This window comes from Siniperca chuatsi, linkage group LG20 (genome assembly GCF_020085105.1).
Source record: "Siniperca chuatsi isolate FFG_IHB_CAS linkage group LG20, ASM2008510v1, whole genome shotgun sequence".
Classification (NCBI taxonomy): domain Eukaryota; kingdom Metazoa; phylum Chordata; class Actinopteri; order Centrarchiformes; family Sinipercidae; genus Siniperca; species Siniperca chuatsi.
In genome coordinates this window covers 7,475,048-7,486,765 of record NC_058061.1, presented here as the reverse complement: position 1 = coordinate 7,486,765, position 11,718 = coordinate 7,475,048, and the positions used below count along the sequence as shown (strand labels likewise).

The window sequence follows — 11,718 nt, the reverse complement described above, 5'->3', positions numbered from 1 at the left end:
CCAAGTTGCTATCATGTCTACTGCGGGAGTGACCACAATGACCAGGATGGATGTTAGGGTAGAAACACACCTAAAGTAGCATGCAAAGTGCCACCGCTAACTGACTTTCATGTTCTATATAGTTGCAAATTGTAACGAGTCATTTATGGCTTCCAAATCCCCTTCGTTTTCTGCATAGACAATATTAGGTGCCTTGCACTTGGAGATTTTCCAGGGCTTGAATGGGCTTGAAATTCTCCTGGTTGAATCATATACTGCATTAGAAAATCTCTGATTCTTTAAAAAAAATAAAAATAATGTAAAAGCCTGTGTACATAAAAGAATTAAGAATTGTAAGGCAGGTAAGGATTTTGGTAAAACTCAGAGATTGAATGTTGCCTGGGCCACTAAAAGCTAATTGTTAGGCTTTGTAGGCAAATGATAATAAATCGAGAGGTATAAACCAATACATGGTCAGTTTCTGGGTCAATTTTGTATATATTTTGTGTTTTTAGTCCTGTGGCTCTATTGATGATTAATTGATGGTCCAGACCAAAATACTGTATCTCAAAAACTATTGGATGAATTGGCATTCATGGTCCCTTCAGGATGAATTATAATAACCTTTCCATGACTTTTCCTCTAGTGACATCATTGAGTCAAAATTTTAATTCATGCAATTCCTCCCAAATCATCCCCATCATCCTCATCTGTAATTTGTGTTAAATGATAATTAGCAAATGTTAGCATACTAACATGCTAAACTAAGATGGCAAACATGATAAACAAACCTTCTACACATCAGCATGTTAGCACTGTCACTGTGCGCATTTTAGCATGCTGACTTTAGCATTTAGCTCGAAGCATCAAGTACAGCCTCACAGAACAAGGTACAAGGTAATTTATTTATCATTTATCATTTTGCAACAACATTTTGTATAATGAAATGAAAGTTTGTAGTCCCTTAATGCTACACAAATAGAACATAACAGATAATTAAATTCATATTAAAATAGGATAACATATAAAATAAAATAAAATAATATATACAGTTATTTATATACATAGCCTGCATGTATACACCCAGGAAATAATCCGGCAGTGCATTTTTTAAATTTGCGTCTAATGGAATGTAAACAGCAGATAGAGATAGTGATGATAATATGGTTTCCATCTTCACATAAAAAGCTCGACATTTGGGAAACAGTGTCCATCCACATTGCCTGCGTTTGAGCACCAAGCATCATCAAAGTAAACACAGAGTCCTCCTCCTTTCATCTTGCCGGAGTCTTGAGCTCTTGTCAGCTCGGAACACGGTCCGCCTGTCGAGTGCTTGATCCGGGATGTTGATGGAGCAGGTCTCTGTAAAGATGTTGGCACAACGGTCTCTGATTTCCTGTTGCATGGCCAGACTGAGTCCCATTTCGTCCAGACCAGACATTAGCCAGGAGCCGTGTTGCCTGCCTGGTCCGACTGATCTGGTGCAAGGTCCACTGCTCTTTAATCCAAACCCTGGCTTCCTTTTCCAATGACAACGATGATGTATTACTGTCATAGGTAATACATGTTTCAGCAATAAAGCCGAACAAAAACAGATGAGAAACAAAAATGTAGCTAGTGGAGCTTGAAGGAGCTATAGGTTGCAGCATCTGCACGTGCAGAAAATGAAAATCTAAATGGAGAAAAAAATATTTTAGAAACTAAGTTGAAATAATTTTAATTACCATAAAATAAACCTATAGTATTGTTAAATTATTCAAGAGACTGTTGCTATATGGAGAAAAATTCTTCCAGAACCAGTGGCTACTTCCACTTTGCAACTGCATCAAAAGCGGTGATTGTGAGGAACATGATGTTCGGTAGCACAAGAGGGCAAGAAAGCTTGGGAAGGGAAACCTTGACACAGTAACCAGTCACACCTGAGATTAGTTGTACATTTATTGTAAATAAATGTAAATTGTAGTTTGTTTGTTTTTGTTTGTTTGCTTGACATATAACTCCTTTCAGAGTTCCTACATTGAACTACTTTACTTGGGAAACTAAACAACAATGACAGTGGAAGCAAGACGTAAACTGCCTTTGGTTTGATAGCAAAATTGATCTGCCCACAGGCAGCTAAGTCTCGAGGGTGTTGGCAGTTCCTGGCAGTTTTGTTGCATTAAGTGTGTTTCTATCGTAAGACATAAAAAAACAAAAAACAAAACGTTAGTCATTAAATTTGCCCGTCCCTCTTCCAGTACAAGGCAGTGATATTATTGCTGCAACAAACATTTTCAGACAACACAGAGAGGACAGGGATGCTCATTAACTGTGCAGACCTCTGAGAGTCATGATGCTCGCAGGTTTCCTCTTTCTGCTCCCCCTCACAGGTAAGCTGGGACAATTTTTTATGATGCATGCAGGTGTACCTAGTTAAACTTATTATTTTCTGATCCTGCTGCTTGTTAATTAAATTAGACAACATTGTTTATTTTTATGTTTCAAAGAAAAATGGCAGTGTAAGGAACTACACAAGCCAGTATCCAGCACATCCTTCCAGTGTGAAGTGTATGTTGACAAACTTGAATTCCAGAGTTTTCAGAGTTAAATATTTATGGGTCAGTTCACACAATTATAAAAAACCTAGTATCTGGTATCTAGCCATGCAGATAGGTTTGTTCCTGTCTGTGGGAAATTTCTTTTGCCACCCCAATACAATGGAGGTGAATGGAGTTTTGTTTGTGATACTCACAGCATGAAAAATGAAATTAAAAATGCTGTGAATATCTCTTTCCAAATACTGTTCACAGTGGTCTGTGGATAATTCAGAGTAATGGAGACACTGTTCCTGGAAAGGAAATTTATTTAATTGCCATTTTACAGTGCTATGAGCTCCACAAACAAAATCCCATTCACCTCCATTGTTTTAGGGTAGAGGCAAAAATTTGGGAGATGGATATCCCAAAACCAGTTAAAACCACAACTATCTGCATAGCTAAATCCCACCAGAGATAAGTGAGAAAATATTTATTTAATAAATTTGGTTTACTGATTACTGACCCTGTTTAAAAAAAAAGACGTTTTAGGATGTCAAAAGATAACATTCATAAGATGTTCTGAGAGAGCTTTTGCTAACAGTTTAAACAACACTTGATGCAATTGAATCAGGTTGAGTCATGCCCAGACAGGCCATCCGGAGGAGCCCTGGGAGAATTCCTGGTGGCCCGGCCATCTGATTGGCCTGGATTGTCAGGCCAGTGTTAAAAATGCAAAATGAAATGGGTAAACCAACGTGAAAACAACATGTGGCAGCTACAGTCACTCAGAACTGCAGACCGTCAGCCCCCACGCCTGATGGTTAAAAAAATGGACAGCGCAGGAGAAAGAGAGATGTAGAGAAAGAGAAAAGGTGGCGCTGAGAGGAATCGCATAAATAGGAGAAAAGCTCTGGAGGAAAGTATCTATACATACACATACTAGCAGGGCTGGTTCTACACTTTCCAAGTTGATTTTATGTTTTAAAAAACGAATAAATGCTGTCAACACTTAATCAAGCTGTATTGGAAAGCAGATGTGTGTGCATGGTAATAATACTGAAAATAAAGACCTGTATACTCTTTTCTGTCAGGTGGAAGTACCTCCAATTTCACAGAGCTACTGGAGCTTCTTGATGATCATCAGAGCTCCAATCAGAGCTTTGAGGAAAGTATGTAGAGGGAAAGGAGGTGAATGGAGTTTTGTTTGTGTTACTTACAGCATGAAAAACTAAAAATACAATTTATATCTCTTACCAAAAACTGTTCACAGTGTGGTATGTGAATAATTCAGAGTAATGGGGACACTGTTCCTAGAAAGAGACTCTGATGTTGAAATTTTTTAATTGTCATTTTACAGTGTTGTGAGCTCCACAAACAAAATCCCATTCTCCTCCATTGTTTTTGGGTAGAGGTAAAAATTTGGGAGATGGATATCCCAAAACCAGTGTTGTTTAACTTGTACAGCACCTTGAATCTACTTCTGTGTATGCTTTATAAATAAAACTGCCTTGCCTTAAAACCACAACTATCTGCATAGCTAAATCCCACCAGAGATAAGTGAGAAAATATTTATTATTTAGTAAATTTGGTTTACTGACCCTATTTTTTCTCCAAAATGACATGTTTTAGGATGTCAAAAGATAAGATTCATAAGATCTCAAAATTGTGTTTTGAGAGAGCTTTTGCTAACAGTTTTAACAACACTTTAAACTGCTGCAATTGAATCAGGTTGAGTCAGGGTAAATCAAAGTGAAAACAACACGGCGCAACAGCAGTCACACAGAACTGTAGAGCGTCAGCCCCCAGATGCTTTTAACCTGATGTTATGATGTGTACCTGTCATCACACGTGATTGGTCATACATATAGACACACATACTAAGACCGCCCTCAGCACACCATAATATCACCCTTCTCGAGTTGATACTGTTTTAAAAAATGAATAAATGTTGTCAGGGTTAGAGTATGGCAGGAGATGCATGGAAATAACTACTTTTTTCTGTCAGGTGGAAGTACCTCCAATTTCACAGAGCTACTAGAGCTTCTTGATGATCAAAAGAACTCCAATCAGAGCTCTGAGGAAAGTATGTCTGTTTTTAACTATTTTTTATGTTTTTTGAAGCAGTTTTTGTGTGTAGTAATGAAACTAAAATATATGTTACTGGTATAAACAGTAAACAGAAAAAGTATTTCAACAAAGCATACATGGTCTGTTGTGAATGCATGAGGATTGGCCTGGGCTGACGTTAAGATTACCAGCCTGAATTGTTATCCCAGTCTGGCCCTGGGTTGAGTTGAGTAGAAAATTGCACTCCTGTCCTTGTTTTGAACAACATGCATTTGGACATATAACAGTGAATCTGAAATGGAGAACCCTTTAGACTTAAATGACTGCAAAAATACTCACATTTAAAAAATCATTAGTGGACTGATGAGATAAAACCCTGCAATGCTGCCAACACCCATCTCATAATGGCCTTTCAGTGACCACAATCACTGGATATTACTGCAGTTATGTGTGAGCTGGTGTTTTTCAAGATTTGAGCAGTGGGTATCGACCAACAGAGACTAATGTTTGTCATTTCTTCTAAATTATATGTAATTAAGAGCACATACAATTAATCTGACGTCCAGACAAACATAAGAGCTGTGAAGTTCCAATTTACAAGCAAAAATAAGAGCATGGAAGTCAGCATTTCTTTTTTCTTTTAAGAACAAACTCTCTGAGAATAGAGAATGTGTCTTGATATTCTTCCAGTATATAGGGATTCCTCTAAGGGTAACTGCGGTTATCAGGATGTTTTAAACCACCTGAACCTGACCAAAAACAACGATCTGTACACCATGGCCCGGCCTGTTAAAAACTACACATCGACTACAAATGTACATCTCCAAATGTTGTTCTATGGTATCCTAGATGTGGTAAGTTCTAAATTAAGCTTTAAATTTGCTGTCGTTTCTTTCTTTTTACTAATAACGATTATTTCCTCTGCCAAGGAATTTTGTGGAAATCAAGGCCATGCGCCCTGGAACAAGTGATTAGTTTTAGCTGTGGATAGCAGTGTTTATCTTTTATTTGTTTTTAAAGCCATACATAGGCTGGCACCCCCTGTACATTTCAGAACTTCTCTGCCTTTATTCCAACTCTAGGGCTCTTAGATCCTCAGAACAATTTGTTCCATGATCGAGGCTAGTGGGTAAGGGAGATTGTGCCTTTACGGAGGCAGCGCCAAAGCTTTGGAGTAGCCTATCACTTTCATTCAAATTTTCCCCCTCCATTGACACTTTTAAGACAAGACACGTTTTTAATGGCCTTTGGTTGCTCTTAGTGGTCTTAGTATTTTGTAATACTTTATCTTTTATGAATTGATCTTACAAGTTTTATTCTGTTTCTGTTTTGCATTTGTGCACATATTTTGATAATGCTTTGTTTCAATCATCACCATTTATTGTTTTTATTATGCCTTTTTACCACTAATTGTGCCTTTTTAGCTACTGATGTCATTACTTGCCATTCACTTTAATTTGTAGAGCATTTTGGTAAACTCCGGTTGTTTTTAAACATGCTATATAAATAAATTTGATTTGATTTGTGTCATCTCCTGCTGTACAAAATGTTTGGCAAAAGTAACACCTGAAGCTGATGAGCATGATTGTAATCAAGCTAATTAGCTAATCCAGAAACAAATGCATAAACATTTTTGAATTACTAAAATAACAAATTTAGAGCACTATGCAGTCTTGTGGGTTTTTTTTTTTGCTTGTCCCCAGATTTGACTTGTATTAACTTGAAGCTTTCTCATTTGTATTTTATATTAAAACTGGCAGACAATTTTGCTGTGTGTATGGTCAGCTTATGGTAATGTTAATTGTGCTGCTAGAAAGATTTTCACACATACTGTATTTCTTTGCTTATAGAAAGAGATTGACCAGGCTTTCGTTCCTTACGTTTGGATTTTTATGGTGAGTACTCTCTGAGATGAACAGCACCTTTTGATCATTCTCACCTGTTCATCTTAAATTATTTCCTTTAAATTGCATCTTGTTATTCTTTCTCTCCTTCTTCCTTGATTCCTGATCCCCTCCCTCTCTCCCTTGTTTTCCTGTGTAGAGCTGGGAAAATGAACACATTTCGTGGCATCCAAGGGACTTTTGTGGACTTGACCGTGTAATAGTTCCTACTTATGTATTGTGGAAGCCAGATCTAGCTATTGAAGAGATGTAAGTTGAATGTATGTGCATGTCACAAATCCACATACACTCATAACTAATTGGTGATGGAACATCATGACACAAAAACTGAAGCATTTGGATGCCAAAACATTTATGCAACCGGTTTTAAAGAAAATTATTTGTCCAATACTTTGGTTTATGACCAAAACTAATGACATTCCCATCAGCATCAGTTGTACTTTTTTGTTTAGTGCTAATTAGCAATGTTAGCATGCTATGGAAGAGTTGGAGCAGCTGATTGTGGGAATGTATTGATAGAAAGTTTTATGAGGAAGCTGGACAATCCTGTACACTTTGTCCTCTAAGATTGTGAATCTGTTGGTGGAACTAATGTGCTATTCACCAGAGTCAAGTATGGATTCATAGGTGTCATCAAACAAATCGGACCTAAGCCACACAAACTCCTCTCCACCATGGAACCTGGAAGAGGACACACTACACAAATACACAAGGCAAATTCAAGTACACCGTTTACGTAGGTAGTAGAAAAGAACATACAGAGGGAGAGAGAGACAAGAGGAGAGTCTGAATCTCCTGGAGGATGAGGATCCAGATCCAACACATCTGGAGAGATGCAGCGATAGCCAGGAGAGTGGGCTGTGATGTCAGTAAGCTGTCAATCAGGGAGGGTGTGGCGAGAGGTTTTCAGTTAGTTGCAATCTGCAACCTCACTGCTAGATGCCACTTATTCCGACACACTGGTCCTTTAAACTTTTCAGTGCTTACAAGTCAAATGAAAGTTCATCTTTCAGTAGTTTCTGTAATGATTCAGCACCAAAAAGCACGACCCAGAGACCAAGCAGATAAAGATAAAAGTTTGTCTTTACTCAGCAAAAGCAGGCAGAAGTCAGGAAACCAGCCAGGCAAACAAAGAAAGGTACTTAACCAGGCAGGGATTAGGCAAAACGGCAGGAGTCCAAGGTTCAGGCAGGTAGCAAGCTGAAAAGCTGGTGTTTCGGCTCATTTCCATGCGTCATTTTAACTAATTTCAGTGCTTTCTTCATTTCGTCTTCAGCTTTTCTATATCTCAAAGTACTCAGAAGACTCCTCTTCCTACAGTTCAGCTTCCAACTTTTCAAACAAAACATTTCAGCTGTCAGGAATCACACATTTTCTGCAGCAAGTGCATTTTGTAGAGGTTTTTAGTATGTACCGAGTAATCATTTACAATGTACCTTAAAATGTGCAAATTTGTTACCCCCTCATTCCCTGTACTTCTTCTAAAATATTTATTAAAATGTTGGAACAAGCAGATATGTGCTATTGTCACACCGTGGATAGTGTTTTCTATATTTAAAGAAACAAAAAGGTAAATAAGAGGAAAATAAAGAGTTTAAGACTAAAATAGTTAATTGCATCATACTGTAGATTATGCAGATTTATGTTTTATGGTATTATTGACAATAAGCTATGTGAAATTCCATTTGAAGCATAAAGCTTTTGCCATAATGTGTGTGTGTTTGTTCTCATACAGGACAGAAATGGATAAGGCCCCTCCAAGTCCTTATCTCTACATTTCATTTTCGGGTCGGGTCAGCATTGTAAATGATATGATGCTGGCCAGCACCTGCAAGATGCACATTTACAAATTCCCCTTCGACATTCAGAGCTGTGACCTCTCTTTCAAGTCTGCCATATACCCTGGTGAGATCGTAAGATGTTGTGTTTAAACATTTCTAGACATTAATCTAAAATGTGTATGTTTTGTGTTTGAATGCATATGTGTGCTGAAATCACTTTAACAGTCACATGAGCACACACCAGCAGATACCACCACATACATTCCTTCTTTGTTGACCTGATGAGAAACCTCACAGTTTTATTTTTATCTCCCACCTCAGTCGAGGAAATAGAGCTTGTTAAAATTTTAGACTCTGAAGAGACCACAGAGTGGTCTAACGAGATAAAGAGGACTCACCAACAAAACTGTCGACAATTTTGGCTTCAAACAAAGCGTGATTGTTTACACTGTACGTATTTCTGGATACAAACACACAGAGGTGGAAACTATTTACCAGTTCGTCTTCGTCTCATATGTCAAGCCTTTCCTTGTGTTTTCTTCTCTTGGTGTTGTGTTTTCTTGGACCTTGCCTGTTTTTGGATTTTGAATTTTGCCTGCTCCCTGTTGGATTTGTTTTCCTGATTTGGACTGCTACTTGACCTTTGCCTGTGTCATCATCCCTAGGTGTCTGTAAGCCTTTTTGTACCTTGACCTTGTCATTAAATTAATTGAACTGCTTCAAGCTCAGCCTCTGGTGTCTGCATTTAGGTCCAGTTCCTTGTGTTCCTTAATTTCACAGGTCACAATGAAGAGACGGTCTGTCTTCTACATTGTCAACTTCTTGCTGCCCATCCTGTTCTTCTTGTGTCTGGACTTGGCCTCCTTCCTGATCTCAGACAGGGGGGGCGAGAAGCTCAGCTTCAAGGTCACTGTGCTGCTCGCTGTCACTGTGATGCAGCTTATTCTGAATGAGATTCTGCCTTCCTCTTCAGACAAGATTCCACTTATAGGTAAAGAAGCTCAGAGTCTTGACTTTTTTTGGACTGCACTTCATATGAGCAGGAGCAACATAAATACTGACTCAATGTGTAGTTATTTGTCCACATTAGTGATGCTGCCTTCTCCCTTTAGTGGCGTACTGTATTGGGATTTTTGGTTTGATGATGCTCAGCCTCCTGGAGACGATTTTGGTGATGTACCTGATGGAGAAAGACTTGGCATCCCAAGACAACGAGGCAGATAAAGACCAAAGCCTGAGTGAGGACTGTAACAAACAGGGCAAAGTCAACTTCCATAAATGTTTTAGAGGTGATATTAAGCAATGATTTCTACAAACCTCTGGATCTCAACTTAATCTCCCTTTGTTCAGTTTGCTACTGTTACTATTATATTTTACAGCTATGATTGTGTACACCTTTAGTTATGATTTGAATACTCACAGACAAATTTACAACTCATAGTACATACTGGTATATTGGATCATTTTGAATATACTACAACCACCTTTGTGTCAAACATATCCTTTCAGATGAGAAGAAATGGACTCACTGCGTGTCTGTCTGTGATGGTTCTGCTGATGAAACTCCATCTGAACTGCTGTCGTCAGCCATAGAGGTTAGAATTGGGTTGCACTTCAAAGGGTTGGTTCACCCAAATTAAAATACAAAAGAAACAAAAAATAAAGTATAAAAACTGCTGACAGTATGTTCTTTGGATTATTCAGAGTGATAGGCAGGGGTGGTTAGGATTTCACCTTAGGGTGGGCTAGATAGTTACTTAGCTACCTAGCAAGCAAACTAGCTTTGGGATTTCGGGAATACCCTCTATTGCTTTGATGTGTACAACAACACAAATAATGAATCGGCACATTTTCAAAGTAAAAATAGACATATGTTATTTAATGTTAACTTTACCTTGTGTGTGAATGAACGGTCAGACTTGGACCAGGAGACCAGTAATTTTTCCCCCCACCCATTTTGCGCCAAGTCCCGCCCTACTGTGCTGTGATTGGCTGGCTCATTACTTCAATGTGTCCTTGTGATTGGATGCTAGCTCCACCGGGTTTTTCTGTTGAATTTTCAGCAAGTCTGTCTAGCAACACTAGTGACACTACTGATGTTGATGATAATGTAATAATACAAATATATAAATATATTTTAAATCCTTTTATCTATATAGGGGATGCAACTCAACTTAACTCTATGCAATTTAACCCATTGTTCATGTAACATTTGCTTCACAGCAAATCATGTATTCATAGTCATAACTTTTTCTATGAACACTATTGAATGAACATATTACAGTCAATTTTGAACCATGTGTTGCCATCGAGAAAAACAAAAATAACATTTGTTATTTTATCTAGGGAAAAGGCTATGCTTCTTAACGTAACGCATGCACCTCAGAAGTATTATGCTTGGGCCACTCTGCCTACCTCTACCTGTGCGTGGGGACTACCTCGCTGAACTGCTGCGGCTCGCACGCATGTGGTGTCCACACAGACAGTGCTGCAGCAGCAACGCTGCCCTATCTTTCTACATTGAGTTTTCCTTTGATAAATACAATAAAAGCCTTGTTAACAAATGAAGGGATTCTGTCCACAGAAACACTAGAGGGCTTTTCATCTGAAACAGAAACAAAAGGTGTTGAGTTTATATGTCTGTGACATATTTTACATATATAGACATTGAAACTGTAGTAAAAGGTGTAATGTTGCTGTTATGATGTCCGTATGACTATCAACAGATCTTTTTCACTGTCTATTTTTGCGGACACAGGAAAAAATAGGCGAGACTCTATAAATGAAGCGTTACTGCAGGCGTGGGCTGTGTGGCTACTCCAACCTTTTAGCATGAAAATGAAAAGCAAAAGGTTCCGCGACACGCACCCGCTGCACAGGTAGGCAGTGTGGCCCAGCCTTTAGTGTCAGTGTGGTAAACTTCACAAAACTTTCAAGTCTTTGAGCACAAGGCACAAAATTCCATTCACTCAGTGATGGATATCTTAAAAATATGTTTGTTTACTAAACCACTTCTGCAGGGTAGCAGCAGCAAACTGACGGAGTCCCATGCCTTGGAGAAGGTCTCCGATGACCTGAGGGAGGTGGAGAAGACACTGACTGCACTCCTCAACAGTAGGAAGGAAGAATGGAAGCCCGGCTACTGGACCAAAGTGGCTAAAAGAATTAACAAAGTTTTCTCCATTATCTATGTCACAGGGGTTAGTCTGTTTTTAGTTTTTATCTTTTTAACATGGAACTATACAGCAGACAAGTAGTGCTAAAGTTCAAAAACACGATTTAGTCATTGTTCCATTTAGCTTGTTCATTAACATACAGTATGTGTAGTCTTTGTTCACACCTGTAGTTCAGTTCCTTTGATCTGGACCAAAGAAAAAAATGACCCATTGTTGCTTTACATAGGCCATTGAGGGTTCACACTGACTTGTTATGAACCAACTACATGGACCCACAGGAGAAAATCAAAAAGAA

At 38.5% G+C, this 11,718-nt stretch overlaps 1 protein-coding gene across 1 annotated transcript; it reads left to right on the top strand.

The window, feature by feature from the left end:
* The first annotated feature begins 2,308 nt into the window (after positions 1 to 2,308).
* Positions 2,309 to 11,504, top strand: LOC122867975 (5-hydroxytryptamine receptor 3A-like). Its single transcript, XM_044179469.1, has 12 exons — positions 2,309 to 2,348; positions 3,587 to 3,664; positions 4,501 to 4,578; positions 5,253 to 5,416; positions 6,413 to 6,457; positions 6,606 to 6,715; positions 8,079 to 8,371; positions 8,639 to 8,697; positions 9,028 to 9,238; positions 9,360 to 9,536; positions 9,757 to 9,842; positions 11,268 to 11,504. The coding sequence occupies exons 1-12, from the start codon at positions 2,309 to 2,311 to the stop codon at positions 11,502 to 11,504; spliced, it is 1,578 nt and encodes a 525-aa protein (XP_044035404.1).
* Positions 11,505 to 11,718: the final 214 nt, after the last annotated feature.